Below are 26,419 nucleotides of genomic sequence, written 5' to 3'. Positions count from 1 at the left end.
TTGCCATAGTGTGATTCAACAGTTTTAAACGCAACCCAATTAAAAACTGTATTACTTTTAAATTATTATGGCCAGAATTATTAGTCTTAGCCACTGGTTTCTCTTCTTTTTGTCATATTTTCTATCGGATGCCACTGGGACTACTTAACAGTAGGTCCCCTACTCCGCCTGTGCGGATTACTCTGTGTCTGTGAGAAGGCTCTGCTTGTCAGTCAGACTTTGAACGGTGCACTGGCGCTCATCACTGCTAATCTCCGACCGCCGCTTGTCGCCAGCGTCGCTGCCATTGACACTTATCACCGACCAGCCCGGATATTTAGATTAGGATGAACAGTTGGTAAGAGAGAGGAAGGAAACCCGAGGGCAACACCGTAGGGACCGAGCTGAGATTAAACGTTAGCTGACGCCGTTTAATATTCACGTTACTCGGGAGTTGCGATGGTCCAGTCAAGGGATATTTTTTTAGCCTTGCTTGTTGTGGGCTGTACAGGTAAGGACACCTCAAATTCAGGTCCACCTCCGCGCCTCATATGCTACAAAAATTATTCTGTTTGTGTATTGCAATATGTAGTTAATTTCATTCTATTTCCAACCTTGTAATAGTGTGCAGGACCGAAGGCATCCGCTTGCCTTCTGGTCGTCCCTCTCCCTCCGCCCGCAGCCTCTGTGTTTAGCAGGTGCAACGGTAACGGTGCTGCGACTGCTGCTAATTAGCTTAGCTTTCTGGTGAGCTGGGTGATGTGGTTTTGTCAAGACCGTGCGCTGAGGTGCCAGTTTCTCTGGGGACGCACTAAAGCTGCTCTTCGCGTGATCAGTCTGCACGCTGACTTAGCATTTATTGTACACGAATTAAAACACAACATTCAAGGCTTAAAATTGTATCGTAAGTGTGTGTGGACTTTACATGAATGGAAATGTAGCTTGGAGGATTATTTGTATTGGCTTCCAGTCATGTTGTAGTGTTGGCCGCTGGTCTGGTTCTTGGATGGGACGTGTTTGTTGTTGATGGGAAGTGATGCTGGGCTCCCTCTCTGTGCGTACACACACACACACACACACAGAGTGAGGCACACAGCTTTCTGAGTCACGGTCTCAGTTAAAGGTACATTGTGCAAAATAAAACACATGACATGTTGAAGTGCATCTGTTTATATTCTTGCAGCTGGAACAGTGATGCATAACAAGCACAACTTCTGCTCTGACTCATCTGTTATGTAATCTGATGCCACGATAAAGGCTTTGAAATCAGATCCTCTAAGTTGGTAAAACGCGTCGTTATGTAAGTGTAATTGAAGGAGTTTTGTGTCAAATTACATTTTAATAACACCTGCCCCGCCCCCCCCTTTTTTTAATTAAAATCAGTAAGTTGACATGTGAGGGGCTTATGGCTGGAGTAGCACTCTCAGCCACACTCAGGCTCAGGGTTTTAGTGGGATAACCTTTTAATCCTTTATGTACAATGTATGAGCAGGGGTGTTCCTCAGGCAAACACAGAGAGAAATGAACCCATCACTGCATTATAATGTACTTGCAATTTCTCTTGCAGAAATTTAAATCTCTTGGTTATTGGTCATATTTTGGGGTATTGTAATGTGCCTATTGTGTTATGCATTTACCATCAGTTGCATTTAATCACACACTAACTCTCTGCTGTGTTTTAAGAATGTTTTCTTACATTTTTGTGAAGTTAATGATATATATGAGGATATATGAGTTTATATGTGAATGATATATAATGAGCTTTCAAAAATGTGTTTTTTAAGAGCTTATAAGATTTTTCCAATGTTAATTTTTCACAAAACACAAACAGTTTCACTTGCATAATGTAAACCATATTTAAAGGGCAAGTAAACTGATTTTCAGCATTCTATGGTTCTGGTCTGGGAAGTACATGAATACTTCATGGATAATATTAATCCTTAACTATGCACCTATTGTTTTTGGTTTGATTCTCAAAGGAGGATCTGAAAATGTTGCTTGGTACTCACAGCAACATTCTGGATGATGTAGGCCTGCTTCTTTCTCCATACTTCAGCCTGGAATGAACTGACTGCATCTGAAATTCAACGGCTGGCTTTGGATCAAAAGCCTCTTTGGTCATTATGTTTAAGTGGATGCGCATCTAGAATAAAAGGTGTGAGTATGTCAGGTGGAATCTATACAGTATTTACTTTTTTTATATTCTGCATTTAGTTTTGCATGTGATAAAATAAATGTAAATATTAGGAGAGAGAGGGAATTTTAACACAATTTATGTACATGTACTTCCTAAATTAGAACCACAGGAAGCTAGTTGACAATCTGGTAAGTTACTCTATAATACTGATTACATTCTTATGCGTTCTTCATACATCACTTTATCACTGATGCTGATGCAGTATTTGTGACTGACTTGAAATTGGGGAGGGATTTACCATCTTTTTCTTCCTTTTCCAATTTGTGGCTGCATGCTCATTGGGCCTCTTGATACATTGGTCATCTCCAATCTGATAACTGGAATATGGAATCATTTCAAGACTGCTTAGCTGAACAAAAATGGTATATTGCCCACAGAAGTCAAACTATGAGAAGTAAAACAAAGCCGGAGAAGGTTAGAGATCCAAATGTTCTTACCCTATAGGAATGATGACTGAATTGCATCTCTACACCCTGTTATATGGTTATTTTGAAAAGCAAAATGTGGCCCTGTGGTTTACAGTAGAATTGTTTTGCTGAGGCGGTGTTACATCATCAGTCAGATCACGTGGAAAGGATGACGTAGCTCATGCTGCTCCATTTACAGAGCAAGATGGAAGCATGGCTGGCTGCAGGTTGACTTTTAGAGGCTCCAGACTTCCTTATGTTTGATTTTAGCATTATGAGGATGGAAATCAATGCTGCCAAAAGCAATCGCTGCAAGTCCAACAGCCCCAGCTTGACAAAAAGATTATTTTAGAATAGAGTGTGCACATCGTGTACTGCCAGCAGCTTTTCCCATATCTAGAATTATTTGAGAGGTCCACCAAAATAGATTTCCCTCCCCCATAGCGAGATACAGCAAGTCTTTGAAAAAAGTAGTTTTCTCTTTAGTCTCCTGTGCATGACCACAGCCAATCAGTATACACAATTGCTTCTTTCGATTAAGTGCAGAGACCTTTACCAGTTTGTCTAATGAGAAGAGGGGCTGCAGCTAATCTTAATCTTTAATGGTGTTTTTATTTTTATTGGTAGATTGATTCTTTTGTCTTTAAAATAAATATAGTAAAAAAAAAAATGCTCAATTCATGTTTTTGTAACATCATTACATATTAAAGGTTCAATTTGTAGTGATTAAAAAAACAGTTACCCTCACAGGTTAAACAGCAAGCACATTTTTGTCATTTTTATTAAAAAATGGACTTATTCTTTGCACTTTTCAAGTTAATTTAATTTTTATTAATTAAATAATTTATTAATTCATGCATTCATTCATCTTCTCAGCTCTACATACATATGATAATGACTTAGTACTATGCCTCAAGGCTGCCACTGTGTACTTTATTAGACCAGTTATGCAAAAGGCATTTCAGTATTCTTTCAAAACCACCATAAATAGTCATTTGTTCAGAAAACCCAAGTTGCAACAATGATGCCATTCTTATGTCTATCTACAGACTCTGATAATTCAAACTAGCCTTTGACTTTGACTGTGTCGGCAAAATCTTACCAAAATATGACACGCAAATGAATTTTGGAAGAGATCCATTAGGGAAGTCTCGGCAAAGCAGTTAAAAGGCCGTGTCCATGTCTTTCCACTTCCTTTCTGTCATTTTTGTTTTCTCATATCAAATAGCTAATCCTGCCAACAACACAGTGTGTACTGACAAGCTACTGCCAGGCTTTAGAGGTTGTTTATTGAACCAGAATTTGTGTGAGCAGGGAAATAGTCATTGAAAAACAGAATAATTGGATCCCCACATAATTTCTAGGAAAACACTGTCACCCATGCATGGCTTAGGTGTATTATCTATTTGGACTAGTAATTTTTGCAGATTCATATGTTTTCTTAGCTATAAACATTCTCTATACAGTAGACTGCAGATGTACTTTTGATGCTCTTATGTCTTTTACTCATTATTTCTAAGAATCCAGCAGACATTAAGGTTTTACTCAGTATTAGGACAGTGGAGCAAGAGAGGCTGTGGTTTTGTTTGAGCCAGGACCACTTGAATGTTTGGTGATGGGAGTCGATCAGACAGATCCAGGTCTGAGAGAGTTGAGAGGAGATGCATTGCCGAAGGACACTGAATAGATGACATTACACGTGCACATGACATGACCCCACAAAGCACTGCGGGAGGAAAACAGACAACCTTTCCTAAGGGTTTGGTTACAGAAGAGGCGCAGGCTTTGGGCTTAGTGGCTGTGTTTTCAGTGATTAGCTTTTGTGGCCATGGCATCCATGAGTCATTCCTTTGAGGTTTTCGTTTTATTAGGGATTAATTTTATTCAAGTTTAATTAAAAAGTGGAAAACGTGTTAGAGACTGCACTCAACAGAGATGCCTGGGACACCGGCTTTAGACTCTATGCTTTGTAGCACAATAATACAACCCTACTCGCTTAATGCTATGCCATCTTCTCTCAAGGCAAAGAACATGCTAAGATCATAACACTGTCAGGAAATGAGAACACTGTGTTCTAAAAAAAGAGGCCAGCATTTTGAATATGGGATCCCTGTGGACATGTAACCCTAGACTGGCAACCCTTTTGCCATTATATGGCTTTTCTCTACTGAAGCTTGCGCTCTGTGGGATAAAAGAAACCCACAGCAGGGTTGTGCAGACTTGCGAAAGCTTTACAGTAAGAATCACTATGTGTGAGGAATAGTGATTGTACGTCTTGAGCAGTAAAGTAATGCTTTACAGTAGACATTATAATCATGTTTGTAAACAGCTGAGTTTATCTCGGATTGAAAATGTTAGCATTTGTGCTACAGTTCAGACAATGAGCTCCTTTTTGAAGTTATGAAATTAATTTTCAGTTTTTTGAACATGGTTGTTTTCTTTTTTTTTCATTAAGATTTCTCTTAACCACTAAATTGCAGCTATGTAAATGCTTGGTGCACAATTTTTACCACATGGGAAAAATGCATCACATTTTCTCACAAGGCTGTTCACTTGCAAAGAAAGACTTTCTCCTTTTGCTAAGGCTGTTATGAACCAAAAGCACCTCCTGGTTCCCTCTCTGCCTCTGTATGTTTTATTTGACAGTGACAGAAGCAGGAAAACACAAGACTCCCCTGACCTAGTCTAAGTCATCACAGCTCTGGTTGTGGCCCATGTGGCCTCTGAAGCGGAAATGAGCTTTAGAGTCATGTAACTATCCATGCTTCAAGGAGTTTTGTTCCACTTTACAAACGATATAGATGACTCTACAAACTCCTTAAAGCAAGTTTGTAGTATGTCTGATTTAGGAAAATGAGGGCATGTCTCATCTTACCATAATAAAGCCATATGCTTTGGGCTGGGATTTAGCTCTCTGTGGCTTTTATGTAATGTGAAGGGAATCAAGTGTGTTTGTCTTCTCATGCATATTGTGGCATATTCATTATTGAAACACTATAGGATGCATCACCATGCGTGGAGCAGGGAAAATTTGGATTTGTATGCCTGTGACTTTTTCTTATGCAGTCACCATACTGTGTCACCCTTTCTAGCAATATACTCCTCCATGAATCAGTCACTGCATTACTTTTCTTTTACACAAAGTCATGACAGGCATCAAATTGTTATGCAAATATCCTATCATTAAAGGAGGGAAATGCCACTCAATTATTCAAAAAAAATGTTCAATTCCCACTTACGTATAAGCAATAGTTTGGGAGCCGCCACTCATTTTAACCCGTAATAAATATAAAATGTGACTTTTAAATCAAACACAGCGAAACACAGTGCTTTTTCAGTATATGCCCTGTACTCTCCCACAGTCAGCCTAACTCTCTATTCAAATACTCTTTATTCTTAGAAAATAGTCCTACCCATGAAAGGATAATATGTAATAATCACCTTTTTATAAATGTATTAGCCAACTGCCAGAGGGATCAGTTAAAAGTCACATTATTCTTCAGCTGATCATATTTTAAGGGTACATGTCTTAGTAGTGGACTAAAAGGAAAAGAAAATTGAGAATGTGATATCACCGAAGATGGAAATTAACCTAATTTCGTCTTCATTTGTGCAGAGTAAAATTATGTAACAGACATGTGCAAAGATTGGACAAAACCTACACGGCAATATGGCACTCAGTTAACTGCTTTCACAGTATGTAAAGTATGAAATATTTTCTGACCTCTTTGTATATTCTGATCCGATTATTGTTGCTACATTAGTTAGTTAGTAACACAGTGGAAAATGGAGTATTACTTAATTATTTATTACCAGGGCTTTTTTAAACTGCTGTGCCAAAAAAATATCACATAATAATAATAAGCTGTTTAGGTTTCTGTTATTGGGGGGGGGGGATTATTTTCATTTAGATTTGAATATTATAACGGTAATAACTTTGACAATGCAATCTGAGAATGTAACATCGAATTTGACCTTTTTATCTGGACGGCACATGCAGGCCTGTGGAGATTGATCCCAATGAATAATTAATAACCAAGCCCATTATACCATCTCTTACTAGCATTTGCATTGGTACTGCACTTTATTTGTAGTAAATGGAGAAATACTTCTGTTGTTGATGCCCTGGTATCAGAATTATGACATTAACCAAATGTACTTTCTGAATGCTTTCTTTAAATGCAGGTATAAATGCTAACTGGAATGGATTTAGTCACACATTTTCTCCTATACACATGGATGACTACTTCTTTCAAAGAGAGACTCACACGGTCTATTACAGACTTTATTCATTTTTACACACAGATGCTCCAACCAATCAGATGATCTGTAATTAATGAAGTATGGAAGAAAGTTTGAGCGCCTATGAAGAATCGTTTAAATGTGTTATTACTGAGGTAAATTACAAATTACTATTGAGAGCTAAACAGAGCAATTTGCAAAATTCCTGAACCAAGCACACGCATACACACAGATACATTGGACAGTATGAACAACTGGAACTGGCAAGTTGGTTGGTGTGGATGAGATTTAGATGAGTAATATTAAATACTCTTTTGATGTTGTTGGGCTTGGTGACACCACCCTTGGTCCAGTACACCACTATGTCTGGCCTTCATGTCTTCATTGGAGCGTTTTTTTTGTTGTTTTTTTTGTGTGTATACTTACATTTTTTTAACAGTTTTCAGTGTAAGGACACAAACACACAGAGGAGAGTGAAGGTGACAGAGAATGGACAGGAGGAGTCGTATGCAACAGTAGGCCAAACGAAAGTTTTGTGCAGAGCACAGCTTCACCGTCTGGAAGGCTAGTGGCATCTTTATGGGGGAACATTTTCTTATGCACTATTAAATAATTTCATGCCGGGAAACACGTGTTTTTATTGGTTGTATTGGACATTATATGCCTTGCTGATGACTGGGTCTTCGAGCACATTAAAAAAGCTTGAATAATTTACTTGAAGAGAAATGTAGTGAAGCTGCAGCATCTGAAACTAGCTGCCTCTAACCAATCACTAACTCTGCCATTGCTCGGAGAGCCCTTAAACCAAAACGGTAAATTTTAGTTTTGGTTGCATATTAAATTTATGCACCCATTCATAATAATCCGCTGGCTAACAATTTACTTTTAATCATTTAACAGTGTCTGTATAGTTTAGTGTGAGGCTTCAGAATGCCATCTTAACATAGCTGGGCAACAAGAAATATACTTACGAGTGAGATCAAGTGAAATTTTTTACGAGCGTCTCTCAACATGTATTTGATAGACTAGATCTTGACCAATTGCTTACAGCTTACATGTTTTCGCCCCTACATGCTAAAGGCTTGCGTGGCGACAAGCATTGTCAGCATCAACTCCAGTGAAGAATAAACCCATTTAGTATGTTCAGTTCCAAATGTTGTCATTTAAACCACAGTCTTCGTGTGTGCTCCATGTTGCTGCAGCACATGAGAGAGAGCTTCCTCCTCCCCTTGCACAGAGACTCAGACTCACTATTTTACTTGAAATAGTAAAAAATGTATTGTAGACATAAAAGTCTTATTCAGAAACTGAGTTGGTGAGATACAAATGTGCAAGATAACTAAGTAGCGATCATAAGTAGAAAAAGTATTTTTTTTTACTTATCCAGCATCATCAGTGGAACCAATAATATCAGAGCTTATAGATGTTATGGGCTTGTTTAATACCGGGGTTTGTTACCCATCTCCAGTCTCTACCTTGATTCTGTTTGGATGAAGATGTATTTACGACACTCAAGGAAAGCTTAATCAGTTATTGGGATAAAATCTGATAAATTGCCAGTAGCCTCAAGCTCTGTTTGAATTCTTGTCATGAATTCAAAAACAAGCATAGTTGACATTGGACTCTGACAAGGTTTGACTTGTTACCTTTCAAGTGTATGATATTTTTATGCCCTGTTGGTGACATCCGTCACATCCGTCTGAGTCCTGCAGACAACCATGCCAGTGCATAGGAAATAGAACATTTCATATTTGAGATAAGACAAATAAAGTAAAACAAAGAAACACATGCAGTTACATCAGATATTACATACATTACTAGGAAAATGAATTTAAATCCCAATCTTTGTTTCACAGATTTGGTGAAATATTAATATCTCAGCTCTTCTCAGTAAATGGAAGCCTTCATATAGTTTGGCTGACTGAACAGATGATTCTCATAAATTAGCAAGTTTTGTCCAGTGCCAATGTGGCTGCCCTAAAATAGAAAAAGAAAGCTACATGCTAGAGCTTAAAAAGTTCTTATGCTACACATTTTACATATTTTCTATATACTGTAAACACAAGAGATTGTTATTACAAGGTATTACACTGGATGTATATTCATACAGCAGCCTATAACTGTCATATTTATGATCTCAGAATAGCATGATGCCTAAAAGTGGCACACAGAGCTGTTGATGATTGTAATTCCTAACAGTAGGGCTACATACAAAACACGACTTCAGAATTGAGATCTGTATTGTGAAGGTAGCCTAAAATGTGACATTTTGATTTTATCAATAGTGCTTGTTAATTTAAGCACTGCTTATATTAGGTAGTGATGTTATACTGTGAAAACAAGTTAATGTCTGTACTATTTTTGTTGTGTTAACTCCCTGATGGTACATTAAACCAAAGCAGCATAATTGTTGTGAAAACACATTGTATGAATGAAACCACTCAATACACTCAAAGCTAATTTCCTGCATTGTTTTTCTGAATGTAGATGAATCACAAAGGTGTACAGTACATTCAAAAGCAGAAGGGAAATTAGGATTAGAGAGAAATAACTTCACCCATAGATTATGTTATGACAAATCCTAGGTGTATGCTAGAATGAATGAAACACATACACTCATAGTTACAGTTCCTTTGGCTCATACGCAGAGGTAAATCAGTAAAGCTACAATATGCAACCTTTGGGAATCAAGTTAATGGTTGCGTGAGGTCTGACATGATCTTTTCCACACACTTCAGGTTCCTGAAGTTTCCTGGATTAATGTCAAATGGCAGACAATGACCCGTCAGCACAGAGGGAGTAGATCAGCGGCTTTCAGCTTGCTTTGGCATGAGTTTACTTAAATTCTAATAAAATATTGTATGTACAGCAGTGCCACTTTTTGGATCCTAACTCTTTTGTGTGTATTCGTTTGACATCTTGTCTGTCTTGGTCCTTTTTTTTTCCCCACACGTCTCTCACACTTCTCCCTGAAGAATCTCCTCTTAGTACAACTCACTGACTTCCACTGCCTCAAAGCTGTCTTGCTCTCTTTGCCAGCAGAAGCCGGATGTGTCATGAACCCCACCGTGCATCTTTTCCATTGGTGCCATAGAGTGCAAAGGCAGATAACAGGCCCTTTGAAGCGAATTAAACTATGTCACATCACCAGTCATAGTGACCAGGCCAATGAAGAGACATGGTACCCGTAAAAGGTTTGGAAATGGTGACAGATAGTCTAAAAGAACAATAACAAAATACTGAATCATTATTACTTAGCTGCAATTACAAGCAGTTTCAGTTGATTCAGTTTCATAGTGTAAATTACCCACATTGTGGTAAACTAGGATTTATCATTTATTTGCCCAAACCCTGCTTTTCATGGTGCTTGCACCTTAATTCTCACAACCTAGCTTTAATATCCAGACTTGTAATGCTAAAGACATGTTGAGGGATATGAAAAAGGGTCAAATAACAAAGGTTTTAAAGCAAGACTTGGATTCTTTATTATTGGAAAACTTCTGCATTTAGATGCAAAAAAAATCAACAACTGTTCTGCATGTATGCTTTTGGCAAACACCAATTATCCACTGTATTCTCAATGGCATGCTGTTAACTTGCGTAGTTAATCCCTCTGGAGATTCCTTCATGACAACCTCCATTAGTGGGGAGAGGGATAGGCCAGTGAAGGGCTGTACTCTACCTTATGACAGCACATGGCTGCTTTCTCTGCCTCAGTAACATACAGCTAAAACACATTTTGACTGAACAGGGTCAGGGCGCTGTTTCAGGAGTGGATGTAAGCCACCGTGCTGAAGCATTAGGAATATTTGACATCAGCTGTTGAGGCATTTGTTGGTCTTACCGTGCTATACTGGTTGTGTTCACAAAGGCTTTCTGGTACACTGGTGTAATGGTGAGGCTGACTAAGCAACCAGCCATGGTAGTTTTTGTTCTGTATAGACTTTCTGTGTTATGTTGCAGTACAATTAATTATTTAAAATTATTTATTTAATTCCTTTCACTTTTTCAAGGGAATGTGTTTCTCACTGGTATTGTTTATATGTCTTTTGGGGTTTTTTAATCAGAGAATGAAAGTACTGCAATCGCTGGTTATTGTAAAATTATTTTTAATTTGAATAACTCAGTTATTTACTTTTATAGCTTTTGTCAGTCCCATTGTTTAGCTAAACCACTTGCTGTAAGGAATAAATACTGTAATTGGTTATTTATAAATGTATTGCATTTTGATGCTCTATATAGAAACAACATGCCGAAATATATTGTGAGGGAATACCTTCATTAGATAGAACAATATTTTGGTAATGATTTCTATTCCCAAATGAGCCATTAGACCACTTATAGTATAGCACATCTCCTCCTATAAAGGTTGTGTAAAATAAGTTGGACTGCAGTATTCACACTTAATTTCTTTTTGATTGCGATGTGTAAAATGTGCAAAAATGTTTTCAAGCTAATGTTCTCATAGACGTGAATCACAAAATTAGCTGGCAGAAATGCAGTGTGGAAATTCATTTGCAGCATGAGAAATATTGTGAGTAGAGCTTAAAGCTGCTGTATTGCCTTAGGTTCTGGATATTTATTCATTGAAAGTTTTAAAGTTATAATCTGTTTACGTGGACCTTTTGATGACTCTGTTTCTCTGTTGCCATTAGTAGACCAATAGCTGCAGAGTGTTCAGCATGAAACAAGTGTAGCCACTGGTTACGTGCCCACCAGTGTATCATTGTGACCGTTTTAGTACTACAGTTCCTGCTTTAGTTATCAATGGATCAATGAAATTATTTGTTTATACAGACATTTCAGAGACATTGCATGTATGACCTTGTGCAGTCTCCTTGAGTAGTTTCCACACTTGTTGCAAATGCAATGTGATTGCTTGATTAAATATGAATAGTTTTAAAACTATTGTTATGCTTGCAATTTTGTTGATAAATGATGGCAGAAAAATGTTAATGTCAAGGGCATTCTATCATGTAAAGCTTCAGACTTTTTAAAGTAGTCTGATTCCTAACTTTTTAGGCTTTTGTTTTTGGTAAAACTTCCTCAGTTAAATAATATATTCCAGTCTAACTGGAAGTGTGCATGATGAAAGAGTGTTCGGTATTTTTGATTTTCTAAAATGTCACCTGACATGTCATTTGCAAAAAATTTGCAAATTAAATTTGAAGTTGTCCACTGTGATACCCTAATGTTTAAAGGTCACAATAACGCTATTGATACATATTGATAGTAATAATGTTATATATAATACTCTTGATTGTTTGATGTAAAACTAGAACATCTCTACATCTCTAAACATCTCTTAAAAACTACTTCATAAAGACATTCATAATTTTAGATGCAACTTTGATGTCTTCACTTACTTGTTTTGTCCAGCTTAAGATATACTTGCAATGTCCAGAGATGGTCCTAAAGATTGGTGGTGGGGCACATGTCTTGACAACAGGTCGCAATTAAACTGTTAATCTGTTTTCAGCTTAAACCACATTGCTCTTCAAGACAGTTGTTTGATTATAGTGACAATTGCAACTTGGTGCAAAAACTTCTTTCTAGCAGCTTGCACTAGTTTCAAGAATCACATTGTCCTAGTTAAACTTCCATTCATCGTTGTATCAATATTTAACACGATAAACGTAACAATATTCAATTTCAATAAAGAGGTTATGTATGTCACATTTTATAAGGAAACAACTGTTATTTAAATGTATTTAACAAACATTGAAGCAACACTTGGTAGTGATCAGGATATGCCTTCAGCTTACTATTCAGTATGACAAAGGGATAGCAGTTCATATTGTCTGGGTAGCTGCAGCCAGAATATGCTTGAAAAATGTCAACCTATTAATAGATGATCCAAATAGTTGCTGTTTTGATTTCTGCCACTTGAATAATTAAGTAAATAACTAATTGTTGATTTAGACATAATGTCCCAGATTCTGTCAGCACATACTGTATTTAGCCAAACTGTTGAGATCTTTTTAAACTTTTTGGCACCATACCTGACAAAAATCTGTTATTTGTGCAAAATACAAACATGATGTGCAAAAGTCTTTTTGTCTATGATGGGTGGCCGAAGTATCAGGTTGACAGAATGCTGATGACATTGCTCTTGTCTGTCCTTCAATTTTCTTTATGTCTTACTGTCGTTTGGGATTCCCTCTGTAAAGCAAATGCGTTTGTTAAACAGGATGGTCATGACTAGCAGGGAAATATTTGGAACTCAATTAATCAGGCTATCTGACCTCATAAAAGGCAATTATTTTACAAAGTTTAGTCCATCCAGACTGACAGCTCCAATCCACTGCATTCATCTTCCATGTCTTGCCTTCTGGCTGTTCTGGCCCTTCTGGGCACTAGCCAGAACTAACGAATACATAAACTCTTGTCTACCCTTCTCTGTAACTTTGGTGAATTTAGAGAGACTATGACAATGTAAGATCAAAATTTTCATCTAATTTGGATGTTGTACTGTCTGTCTTTGTGTTATTCTACTACAGCACATACTGTAGGTTTTGGTGACAACAAAGTTATTCTTGAGTCTTGAGGTTTGAGTACTTACGCAGTTGTTACTATTTTGTTGTTGTTGTTGTTTTTGGTGTCATGACTTCGTAAATTTACATTTTACACCAGATAGCATGTGATTGCGTATATTGCCAAGCTCTGTGCATTTTCCCAAGTTAGGGAAAGAATTGGTTGAATTTCTTAAAAAAATGACTTAAATTGGCCTCCTTGGATGACTTGAATTACTGATAGGATTTGACAAGTTCTTTGTTCCTGACTAATTTCAGCAATGCAGCTCACAGGATTTGTACCAGAGCATTCCATAAAGTAGAGCTTAAATATGCAATAAATTGCTTTGGCTCTATAGTATATAATGAATTTTAAGGGATTGTAGCAATCAGTGGATTTGACTGGCTGTTATCATCTGAAGGTAAAACTAAGGATGTCTATCAATAACTCTCAAATTCTGCTCAACCTCATTTTCTTGTCACTTGTCAGTTTTTATGACCATTAAAGGTAAATATGACTCAAGAAAGCATTGCTTGTCCTCTGATAATGAAATGAGTCCACACCACTTAGCTGAAACTGGCACTTGAGCAAGAAAAAGTCAGAATAAAGCCATTACCCCACTCAATTTATTAAAGCCTTGTTTTTAAGTGGGTAGATTAATGGTGATAGTCCTCCCCCTATGCAGATGTCTCTGGAGTTTCTAGTCCTGAGGAATAGTCAACTCCCTGGAGGCTAGCCCTGTCCCAGTGTCTATTTTTACAGTCCATCCTCTGATTGGCCAACAAGATGTGTGTGTGTGTTTGTGTGTGTGTGCGTGCAGTTTTGTGGAAGCTTACATTATGTCATAAGGTACCTCACTGCCATCTGTCGCTCTCTGTGGAGCCATTGTGAAGACAGACCACGCCTAGTCAGCCTGTCTCAGAGAATGTAAAACACAACCTTGGATTTCCCTTTTACTCTTTTATACAGCTATTTCAGAAACATGAGGGTATTGCAGGGCTCAGTTTCACAATTTGTGCTTTCAAAGAAAGCAAAATTCTTTTTCTGACAAAAAAAAAAATTAGGTCGTCATGCAGGTAACTCAGCGGTACTGTATGTCAATATGGCTCGAATGCGAGTTAACCATGTAGAGATACACCTGATATTACATGCCAGCAGAAAACATGAACAGATTTGTTTAGCAGGTGTAGTAACAGGTTGCTCCTGAGTCATTGCTTGTCTAATTTGTTGTCTCACCGAAAGTGCTAAATGATTCCATTACAGCATTTGTGGCTGACTGAAACCTAACACAAAATAACAGACTTTGTTAAAGTTCAATGACCATGACTAACCTTACCTGTTTTCTGTTCATGTACACGGTGTGTGTGTGTGTGTGTGTGTGTGTGTTTCGGGGTTACTTTCCTTTGGGTGCTGTAGTTTGTCTTACAGTCTGAAAACAAAATCGTAAACACACCTGTACTGTTTGCTTGCCCTTTGCTAAGTCTGTGTTGGCTTCACATTGCACTAGTTTACTACTTTGTAATGGAGAAGAAGGAGAGGGCGCAAGTTAACATTGATAATGCTCCACAATCCTCATGAGCCCTCACAAGTCTATCTAAAAAAGCTTTGTGGTAGTGTAGCTATGTCTTGGGACATTTTGATGAGGCTTGCATTAATGAGGAATATTGGGGGTAGCCTTGCTACCAAAAGAGCAACCATGTCAAAAATATGGTTGCAATTGTAAAACCAGTGAACTAGTCTGACAGCTTCATTTAAAGTTTTTAGTGTAAAGAGATTTCTGAGAATGACCCCAAGCACAACATTAAAAGCAACTTGCCGCTAAAGTGATCAATTTAGCAGTGCATATAAAATCGTATAATTTAAATCTGCCAATTTAAACTCTCAAGGCTCTCAGTCTTATTTGGACCTAATCATGCAGTCTACTACATAGTCTTTGTGTGTACTCTTTAAGTTTACTTGGCTTTACAATAAGCAGTGTAGAATTTTCACGCCCTTTATGTATTTCCCGTGGGAGCTCTCCAGATGTCCCTCTCCCCAACAACAATTTCCAGCTCCTTTGGCAGGATTCCGAGGCCTTCCCCGGCCAGGTGACCAGCTGGGCGTGTCTGGGTGACCTCCAATGGGAGGCGCCCAGAAGGCTTTCATATAAGATCCTAAACCAACTCCTCTGGCTTGTAAAGGAGTAGCAAGTCTGCTCCAGTATCACTCCTGATGCATGAGCTCTGTCCCCTCTAAGGCTTAGCCTGGCCACCCTAAAGAAGAGAATAATTTTGGCCACTTGTATTCATGATCTTATTCCTTCAGTCATTACCCAGAGCTCATGACCATAGATGAGGGTTAAAACTTGTAATTAAGAGCACTTCCAAGTCTAAGGCTGTTGTTCTCTGCAGGAAAATCGTAGATTGCCCACTTCAGATTGCGAATGAGTCACTGCCCCCAGTGATGGATTACAAGTATCTTGGTGTCTGGCGAGTAAGAGGGAGGGTGCTCTGGTTTCTAACCCTAAAGACATTATATATTAAGATACAGCATTTCTGCTATTTCCTGAGACCAAAGTATTAACCTCACAACTGCAGTTGGTCTCCAAGCATTGCATGTGGTTACATTGTATTTGCTCATTGCTCCTAAAAGTTTGGATGGATCACATTTAGAGGACTAATTTCCCCACAGGGGCCTTTACAGTATACCTAATTATAAATAGGATCAAACAAATGAGCTTCCTAGTGGAGCACAGATGACTCTTGTGTTAAGATCAAAGGACTTTACTCGAGTATAGTTGGCGAGAGGGAGATGCACTGCACGTACACATGAGAAAGATGAATTGAACTGAAGGCATTTAAGTTGCAGTTGTCTGGTTCATTATATAGCAAGAAATCTGATGCATATAGATTCCTTAAAGAGGGGAAATTATGTAGCAAGAGCACAGCACATTCTTCAGTCTGTGACGGTGAATTAGTTTATTTTTTGCATGAAGCCACTCGTACACAATAAATGCTGGGTTTTTTAGTTTGGTTTTGTTTGGCACTTAGAAATTAGAGTTGATTATAATATCAGCTCTTTTCACCTTTACTTATCTTTACTTAAGTAGTGGTACAGAAAATGCATATATAGAAAATACAAATATATAATGTATAAAATAAATATAGCACAAGTTTGAAGCAAATCTGAAGTGAAGTTTTTTAGTTGCAAATGGGTACGAAAAAAAAACTATGTTCAGTGAACGCACCTGGTTTTAACCCGCCAAATACAAAAGCCGGGAAGCACTGCCACTAATTTTTTTAAAAAGAATTTTTGGAGAATGTGTTTATTACGCCAATCGATTACCTATGAAAACACTGTCTTGGTATATTAGTAGTCTAGTTGACCACGCAAGTTTTCATTTGTATCAAGCAGAACAATGAAATTGCTTTAGTCAATATTGGATTATCTCAATGTGACTCGTTCAACTCGTCCAGTGACAATGCTGGAACCACTGTAAAGACATCCATATTCATGATGTATATGTACACCTATGCACACAGTTGTACAATATATTGTTTTACTGACCAGATGTATACCAACTTTAAATAATTCCAAACATATTTTGATATTTACTGCAAACAGTGTTTCTGTTGTTTTTCTAACACATCTACTGTGTGTTGTCTGGGGAAAAACTAAATCAGTAAAAACATGAGCAGATAAATAGAGGCTTTGATTTCACACCTGATTATTTTTCTGTTGTCTTGGTATTTTCTTCGTGTATGTTTGTCCTGAAACTAGTGTTAAACCAGTGTGTTTTGAAAACCTTTCAGTCAATGGGAAATAACAGTTTAACAGTTCTTTTAGAGTCGGCATAAGAGGCTGCCAATCACTGGTCTGATGCACAGCCACTGCTTTGATTTGACCGGCTGACAGTTAGCGAGAATGTCTAGTGGTCAGGGGGGACTGACGATCATCTGATCATTTGATGACAGCACAAGACCAGCTGAGGCATCCTCCACTTGGCCACCATGGTGGATGACCCTTGCTTATTTTGCTGGCACCAAAAAGTGTAACTGGTGTTTGACAGTTGGCAGGTGTTCATTTCAGAATCTGTTAGTATGGGAGGCGGAACTTCAGTGTGTGTGATTGACTGCATGTGGGTGATGTCCAAATGCTCAGCTGCAGCCAAGAGTTCTCATGCCAGAAAGTGAGGGAAAAGAGATGACCGTGGTAAACATTGTCTAACATTTCTCTGGTCATACAGCAGGTTTCGGCCGGTGACCAATTTCTCTGTCCACCTGCCATTGGCACGTTTACATAGTTACATTTCTCAGCTCTGTAACCTTGGTGGAGACATGCTCATGCCTGTTTTTATTTTGATTAGTGCTTTAATCCAATTCCTTTGTGGTCTGCCCTAATCACTAATGGGTCTGCATCATCTTCCTCCATTCATAGATGACTCTTGAAGTGGCTGCACACACTGTGTCATAATGAGTACTCAAGTGCTGCTCTGCCTCTCTGCCCTGCCCCTGGCTCTGTCTGGCTGTATCTGAAATGGTGCATTCCCTCCTATTGATCCTCTTCCTGGTGGAGTCGCAGGCAGGCTTATCCGGCTCGTCCCAGCTTGTCTGCCTACTGAATGGACACACAGAGAGCGCTGTGTGTGTGTGCCAGGCTTCGTGGTTCTGCGTAGTCCAAGGCAGCTTGTGGCTGAGTGGTCATTGTGGCTTCCCTCCCTACTGCCCTGTTGGCCTCAATGTCCCTACATTTTACATCTTTGTTTTTACAGTAATTATTATAAATGTGTGAAATTCAGTTACATTAGCAAAGCAGTGGGTATTAGTCCACTAAACCTCAATGGTTTTCCCATCAGAAGCAAGCAGGGCAGTAGCTTTGTGTGCTTTTTCATGGGAGTGTGTCGTGACTAGCACTAACAGGGAAGCCACTAGAGAACCACTGTAATGATTAATCTCGAAGAATGAGTGTTATTTTGTGACAGACTGTGGTGATTCATTGTATTCGCAGAGATGTTAACATTTCCATCACAGCTCATGCCACACAGACTGCCTTTTCTTGTATGTACAGGATTTGAGACGGGAAAAAAAAAAAAAAAAAAATTCATGCACAGACCCCAGAATTCAGCCTCCAAGAATCTTTCCATTTCACTTATTATGCATGTCTTTTTTAGACATGGTGACAGGCTGCTCTCTCTCAGTCCATGCACAGGTCGTTCAGCTCTACTGGAGTCCTAAGCTGGATAGAAATCAAACTGAGATTTTTGGGCAATTATTTCACAGCATCACACTTTCTGCCTCTCGTAGATGACAAAACGTGTTCATCCTAAACCGCGGTAGTTTCAGCTTGTGTTCATAATATTGACAAAATTATTTAATAAGCCACAGTTGATCTCTTCGCTGTTATTTTTAAAAGCTTCATCTACACTAAAATTTAAGTGTCCCTGACAGCACAGTGTCACATTTTTTTTGTGACCTTATTTGCACCATTCCAAATAAGCGACTCGTTACAGGAGTACCCACCGTGGAATGATAGGCCACAGACGCTCAGTTCTCCGCCTCCCTAGGCTTTTGTTGTGTGGTGTGCAGCTGAGGCAGATGCTGAGGGGCACTCACACTAAATTGCCTGAATGAGGGCAAATTCTGTTGGCCACTGAAGTGGAGTGTACCGTAGCTCATTGAGTCACAGCTTATCGTCAGTGAAGAGAGGAAGGGGAGTATAGCTCGGAGAGGAATATACCCATTAGAGAGAGCTCATTTTAACTCCTATTTGGCTTCAGTTTGAGTCATAGTTTTGCATAAAGCATCCCCATAGAGTTTTAGACACTCAACAAAAAGATTTACCACATTCCTAATTTGTATGTTTTTTTGTGTATACGATTTATTTTTCATACCCGGTAAAAATGCAGCCAGTAATGGCAAATCTGGCACAATGGTGCATAGATAGCACATAGAGCAACTACATAGATGGGGAAAATGTAATATTCTTTGAAACTAATTGTCTAAACCCTGTTATTAGGAAATCCTAGAACTGCAAATTTGTTGGTTTCTTGACATGATATGAACATTCGAACTGGGGCATTTTTAATGGAGATAAGGTTTTTGAGAGTTTTTGGGACTACAGAGTAGTGGTCGACCAATATGGGTTTGTCAATGGCTGATGAGGATCTTAAGAGCAGGGGAGAGTTTTTTTTTTTTTCTCTCTGTCTTTGTGTCACTTTAATTTCAATAATAACAAGTGAGAGACTAATATGCTCAACTTAAATGATCATTTTACGAATATCGAAAATAACTGAATTATTTTAAGTAATTTAAAATAAACAAGTAGCTTTGAACAGACTGAACTGAATTAATTTAGAATCATATTTTTATATCATTAAATCCACAATTGGGTACTGAAACTAATCTACTCTGATAAACACTTCATGAAGGTTAGAATATTCCTTTTTGTTTTGTCTGTTTCAGATGCATCACAGTTCACCTGTATGGTTGTTTTGGAGACTGTAGTGTTTGATGCTACAGAGTTGTGTTCTCTTTGTATTATATATTTTACTCATCTACAGTATATCAAAGAACCAATATGCTAATTACAGAAACAACACAATGATTATACACCAGCTGAATAAAGTCCTCTAAAACTGTTTTGAACAAAACTGAACATCATAACATTAAATTATTATGTTATGTTAAGGTGAACATCTCAGAACATTTGGCACAGGGTGATGTTTACCATTGTGTAGCATCGCCTCTTCTTTTAACAACTGTCTTTAAACATCTGTAAAGTGAGGAGAGCAGTTGCTAAATTTTTAGGAGAGGATTGTTGTCGCATTCTTATCTGATGCAGGTTTCTAGCTGTTCAACAGTCCTGGGCCTTTGTGTCTGGATCTTTCATTTTATGATGCGCCAAATGTTTGCTTTTGGTGAAAGGTCTGGCCTGCAGACAGGCCAGTTCAGCACCCAGACTCTTCTCCTGCGAAACAATGCTGTTGTGATGGATGCAGTATGTGGTTTAGCATTGTCTTGCTGAATTATGCAAGGCCTTCCCTGAAAGAGCTGTCTTGATGGGAGATTATATGTTGCTCTAAAACCTCTGTATTTTTCAGCATTGATGGTGCCTTTCCAGATGTGTAAGCTTCCCACGCCATAGACTAATGCACCCCCACACCATCAGGGATGCAGAATTTTGAACTGTCCGCTGATAACAAGCTGGATGGTTCCAATTTTATGCCACCTGAGGGTCCAAAGATCACATGCATGCAGCTTTGACCTTCGGCCTTGTCCCTTGCACACAGAGATTCCTTTAGATTCTTTGAATCATTCGATGAAATTATATCTATGATATGTTACTGACCTGTTGCCAATTACCTAATTAGTTGTCAAATGCTCGTCCATATTTTTTTTATTTGTAGAAATTAGTTTTACATCCCTTTATCCCCCCAAGTTCCAAATTTTTTAAGATGTTTTGCCATTAAACTTAAAATGAGCTTTACCAACAAATGGTAAAACATTTCAGTTTCAACATTTGATATGTTATTTATGTTCTACTGGGAAGAAAATATGGGTTGATGAGATTTGCAAATCATTCCATTCTGTTTTCATTTAGGTTTTACACATTGTCCTAACTTTTTAATTGGGGTTGTAGTTTCATTTGTCGTGTTGTCATAGATAGAACTGAGCTGCTTTTCGACATTTCAAGCTGTAAACAAGTAATCTACAGGTCCAGTAGAGTGACGGGAAAGAATCCTCTAGGTAACTGATCACGGACGTTTTCATTCCATCTATCAAATATGAGGCTGTAAATATACAGTGCAAGGATGGGAAACACTGGTATCAATGTTAGGGTTAATGATGAATCCTTTGTTGATTATTCCAAGCATCGTCTTTGTATTGAAGATGGTGAGATGATGTCAGTTCTAAAATAATAAGTTCATTGATCTATTAGTGGATCAACAAAAGATTAAACAGCAACTATTTTGACTCAGTATGACAGACAAATACCTTTCAAACTGCGACTCTTCAGAAACAGATGTCTGAATCATCTCTACTGTTGCAGCTCAGCTTGTGTTGCCTTGTCCATTTATTCTAATGTGCTCTGCCCTATTACTGTATGTATCACATAAATATAACTATTACATCTGTGTTTCAAGGGATAATTTATGGTCTTGATTTAACATACTAACATGTAACATTGTGTTGCCATGAAATAAAACCTCTTGTCTGTTGTCTCTAATCATACAACATGTTATTTTTTGGATTTATTTATTTATACATTTATAAGTTGGATTTAAGTGCATACGGATTATATTGTAAGCCTTCTTGAGTGCTGTAGATGAAGAAGAAGAAGAAGAAGATGATGATTTTGGATTAAGATTTAGGCTTAACAGAGGTAATTTGGACTGAAAATTTGAAATAAATATATATTTAAAAGCTGTGCAGTTTCTAGTGGTTCCTTTTGAGTTGGCACACAACTATTTCTTTTAAAGCTAATGCACAGAGATTTACTGTAAACCATCAGCCATCTGTTATCCAGTAACAATGATGCACAAATTAAATGTGTCTACAGACATTGATGTCTCAGCTTGGGGCTGTAATAAGGGAAAAACCAGCTCAGCCTCAAATGAATTGTTAAAATTTGCTCTTTAAACATTATGTGGTTTAATTGAATATTGTTCACAGCACTGAATATATAGCTCTCATGTATGTACAGTATGTAGGTAACCTGTCATACAACAAATGGTCCAGCCAGTGAAGGCAAAAATGGTGATCAGCTGAGGTTGTATATTAGGTTTTGCCAATCTCTTCAAAGTAAATAATCACTTCTCTGTGTTGCACTGCTGCATCCAATCATACAGCCATATGAGAGAGAGGTAGAGGAAGTGTGTGCTCATGTCAAAATAAGGGAGAGGGGAGTCGGGAAACACGTTTCCATAGCAACTGGCAGAAGTGAGTATAACTGTGGTTGAGAGGCATGAGCGGCAAGCAAATACTCACTTGTTCCTTAAAACTAGTAACTTCTGAGTACTGACTCCGGATGCATCATCATGTTAGCACTGGAATCTCAGGGGTCTTTTTTTAATTTTTTTGTGGAAGTTTGCCAAGCTTGATTTGACCATCCCCTTCCATTTTAAATCTCACATTACAGTAATTATAATACTTTGGAGTTTTTGGTTTGACAAAACAAGACACACATTGATTTCATTTTGTGCTTGCGGGTATTGCGTTTTCTGATTTTTATTTATATTTTTTATATAACTGATACTTAATTAGTTGTTGAGAAAGTACTCTATTTAATCGATAAGGAATAATTTACAGTTGGTTTATGTTTTGATGTAATTCTTTCTGTCTACAAACTCAAGACAGAACTTGAATCAACAATAAATGCATTTTATTAAAACTATATGCTTTTCCCCAGTAACTAAATACATTTGCAATATCGACCAAAACCAGCAAGACTTTTATTCTTTTATATATTTATTTATCATTGTAAAAGATCACATTATGAGCAATTGTGCGGTAATAACAAAGAAATATTGAGGAAATGCAAACAAAAGAATTTCTTTGGAGTTGGTATGTTGTTTTCAGCTGCTGTGGCTACAATTACTGAAGATTGACAGGAAAAGCTCACAGATGCAGGTTTTCCAAGGAAACAACAACGACCTAAATTGTAACTAAGATATTCTTTTAGATATTCTTCACATTATTCAAAAACTAAAAACTAATTGATCAGTCTTTGTTTTAATTTTTCACTAATTTCCAGACATTTTTAAATCAGTGGTCGACCACACTGGGTGAAATTGAAAGCTCTCAATGCAGTAAAGAAATGCAGTATAGGTCCGATTAATACTAGTCTTATGTAAAAGCATATTTTTAGCTTTTTAAAGAATGTGATTGTTTTGCTTGTGATACACAGACAAAGCTCGGTAATGAATCACATCACAGGGACCTCTGTTGTGATACAGTGCCGTTACCTTGGACATTTATTATATTTTCATTCATCCAGTTGGCACATGCTTATATTCAAAGCAAGTACAAGTACAAGTACAAGTTAGGTACAAAGCAACACGAAATTGTCAAGTCAGGTAGAAGACACTTAAAGCAAACTGCCAGGAGAGAAAAGGCCCCTGTTTCATTAGATGTAAGTGCCGCACAGGGAAGAATTGAGATTTGTTTTTGTTCTGTGCATAGACAAAAGAGTTTCATCTTCAGCAGTATTTTGAATAATGGCAGTAAGGCTACTAATCATGCAAAGTTGAGGGGAGACAACTTATTTCAGCAGCTTAGGGAGGCTGCTTGTAATTGTTGTGATTGAGAGTGAAGCGCTTTGTTCAAGACTTTATTTGTGTTGCTGTGCACCTTGAGCTTCAGTGTTCTGTTTTTCAGGAGTGCCAGGAACATGTCCACTTGTTTATTTGCACTGTCCAGTCTGATAAATGTAGAGGCCCAGTAATTATTTAACTGTCCTTGACTCTTGTAATCCTTAAGGTGACTATCATCCAGGTGAAACTCCTGTACCAGGCAAAAAAACATAGCCGGTGCATCCTGTGTTTTGCAATCTAAAAAATAAAAAAAGCAGTCTACGTCAAGCAGCCCAATGCTAGGCTTTGTTATTTGTTAATATTTTGTCAATACCAATTCAAATTCTGCTTATTTAATCCAGTTTTTGTCCAAATCTTTGTTCCAATTCCCATTTTATGAAAGAATAGAATGGCAGTTTGGCAGTTTATTGAAATCGTTTTAATTTGTAAGATTCTCACTGCAGCTCACTTAAAAGTGCGACTGAAGCAAAGCAAATTTAGGAAACAAAGTACAGCATCAAAATATGTGTGTTCTATCCATGGGTCTAGGAAGATTTGTAATCGTTTTCGATACCAAACTGCACCTGACACCTGATTTGAAAGCTTGGGGAAAAGATTTGCGGTGTGGTGCAGGGATCACGGGGAACTTTTTCTCGGTGGACCACAGTGAGGAAGAAGAATTTTACTGTAAACCTGCATGATGAGGAAGTTGCGTTTAAGTTTCCCATCTTGCAGGCAAGTGTCAATGCTTTAAACCTGATGTGGGCAGCCACTGGTAGCCAGTGCAGAGATATGAACAATGTTGTGACATTAGTTGTTTTTGCCTGATCAGAAATGTGCTAATGCATTTTTGATCAGTAGATCCAAAAATCACAAATGAGCATAATCCGACATGGCAAGTGAAGCAAGTCACATCTTGTGACAAGGCTCACTGTAACATCCGATTGGCTACACGACCTGAGGTGTTGCACTAAGATAACTACAGAGTTTTAAGGAAAGAGACTGGGCTCAGCATAAATTCTCATCTACCTAACGTTTTTGCTAATGTTACCAGTTACTTCCAATATAACAGTGGAAAAGTCAGTGTCTTTCTATGTGGAACTTCAATTTAAGATACAGCCCAAGCTAGAAGGACTGGGTTTAGGCAACATGAGAGAGAATTCAAGAACTGATTACTGTGGCTCAAGGACATAAACAACAACCATCCACTACACTTTACACATACAGTACAGACAGAAACACACTGAAACACGTGCAAGCACATGTGAATGTACTGGTATTAATTAGTACAATGCCTCATTGCTGTACTTCACGAATCATGATGACCTTTAAATAAAAACACGAACACTACAGTACTTAATAAAAAAAGTTTGATATCTGGTCCTAAAAAAAAAACCTTACAACTGGTTACTAATACTGCTACTATTACTGCTAATAATAATATTAATAATATAATGTTTTTCTCTATATTACGATAAACGCAGGGATCTGCTGCAAGATTACAAATGCTAAACCTTTGTTAATGAAATTAAAAGACATGACTTATGAAACTGCAAGCTGTCTCCTAGTCGTAGTCCGCTTGCATCCAGATATGACATTGCCCACAGCTACATTAAATGTTACATCACAAATTAACTGCTAATGTCAGAGGCGCAGTTCCCCTGTTTAATTTTTATTGCTCGTGTTTTTAGTGCAATTGTAAATAAGGCATAATTTGCTGCACATACTGCACCAGCATTCTCCATCCAATTGTTGGCGGCTAATCCTGGGGTTCCAGTTAAATTCTACATCCATATTTACATATTGATTTACGTATTCAAAGTTATTGTTTTTGATGCAGTTTGTCCACTGTCCTCTGTCTAACAGGGCGGGGCAGATCCCACATGCACACACACAAAAAAAAGTTGCTGCAGCAACAGTTATGCACTCCACACTAAACCTGCACCCCTTCCTCTACCAGCTGTACCAGTGAATCACCTCAGATGGAGAAGAAAAAAGGATCAGTGATAATGACTGAGTTCTAAAATAATTTTAAAATTTGCCCAGTAATATCCGGAAATACAATATTATATTTGACTTTGCTGTTGTAGAAATGAATGAATTAATTTTAGTTCTCACTTAGTTATCAGTTTATAATTTTAGCAAGTCAATATCATCAGTACCACATGTGCATTCCTATGGCAATAAGTAGAATTTAAATATAAAATGTGAAGTTTACCTTTGGTGTTTTCCAAGAACTAGGTCACTCCCATCTACTTCGATTGCTTTTCTCAGTAGTTTTCTGAACCAGTGTAATGTTGAAAGCCTTAAGAACAAGGGAACTTACCACAGGTTTGGACATGCAACACAGTCAGTATGCAAGATTTATAAGCCTAAGGTTAGTTTTGCTAATTAGTAGCACCTTGCACCTTGCACCATCTTATTTTCCGCTCCTTTGTAATTGCTTATACACTTGGTTATAAGTGTACGTAAAATTGAAGGACGCTACAAAGGTTGGCTGTTTTATTTTAGCTGATAGACTGCGATCCAGTTTAGGAGCAGTGATGGAGGAAGCTGCTTCTTCATTACTTTTATAATGTAAATATGGTACTGAGAGAGCGGTTGTGAATTTGAGGACCTAAAAGCTCTTACAGTGGTGTTTAAATTTGAGAGTTCTGTTAAAAACGTTGTCGCTGACATTTTAAAACATTATAAACTAGTAAATTGGCTGGTATTTGTTTTTTTGGTTCAGAGATGAGGGCAAACCTTGGAAAACACTTTTCTAAAATGATAAATAGCTGTTTTTCTTTAAGAGGAAAAACTCATAGAGCA

General features: G+C 37.8%; 1 protein-coding gene across 6 annotated transcripts in view; it reads left to right on the top strand.

Moving 5' to 3' along the window:
• Nucleotides 1-208: 208 nt before the first annotated feature.
• Nucleotides 209-26,419, top strand: part of ncam1b (neural cell adhesion molecule 1b) — a 66,798-nt gene continuing 40,587 nt past the window's right edge. For 5 of the 6 annotated variants that reach the window (XM_067508786.1, XM_067508784.1, XM_067508785.1 and 2 more), the window contains exon 1: nucleotides 209-490. In XM_067508786.1, the coding sequence (XP_067364887.1) occupies nucleotides 439-490 (52 nt within the window). In that variant the 5' untranslated portion in view covers nucleotides 209-438. The remainder of the gene's footprint in view (nucleotides 491-26,419) is intronic. The other variant, XM_067508788.1, reaches the window with a different exon arrangement.

The sequence above is a fragment of the Channa argus genome, chromosome 6 (assembly GCF_033026475.1).
Source record: "Channa argus isolate prfri chromosome 6, Channa argus male v1.0, whole genome shotgun sequence".
Classification (NCBI taxonomy): domain Eukaryota; kingdom Metazoa; phylum Chordata; class Actinopteri; order Anabantiformes; family Channidae; genus Channa; species Channa argus.
The sequence above is the reverse complement of the archived record's forward strand: the minus strand, read 5'-3'. Positions and strand labels throughout refer to the sequence as shown.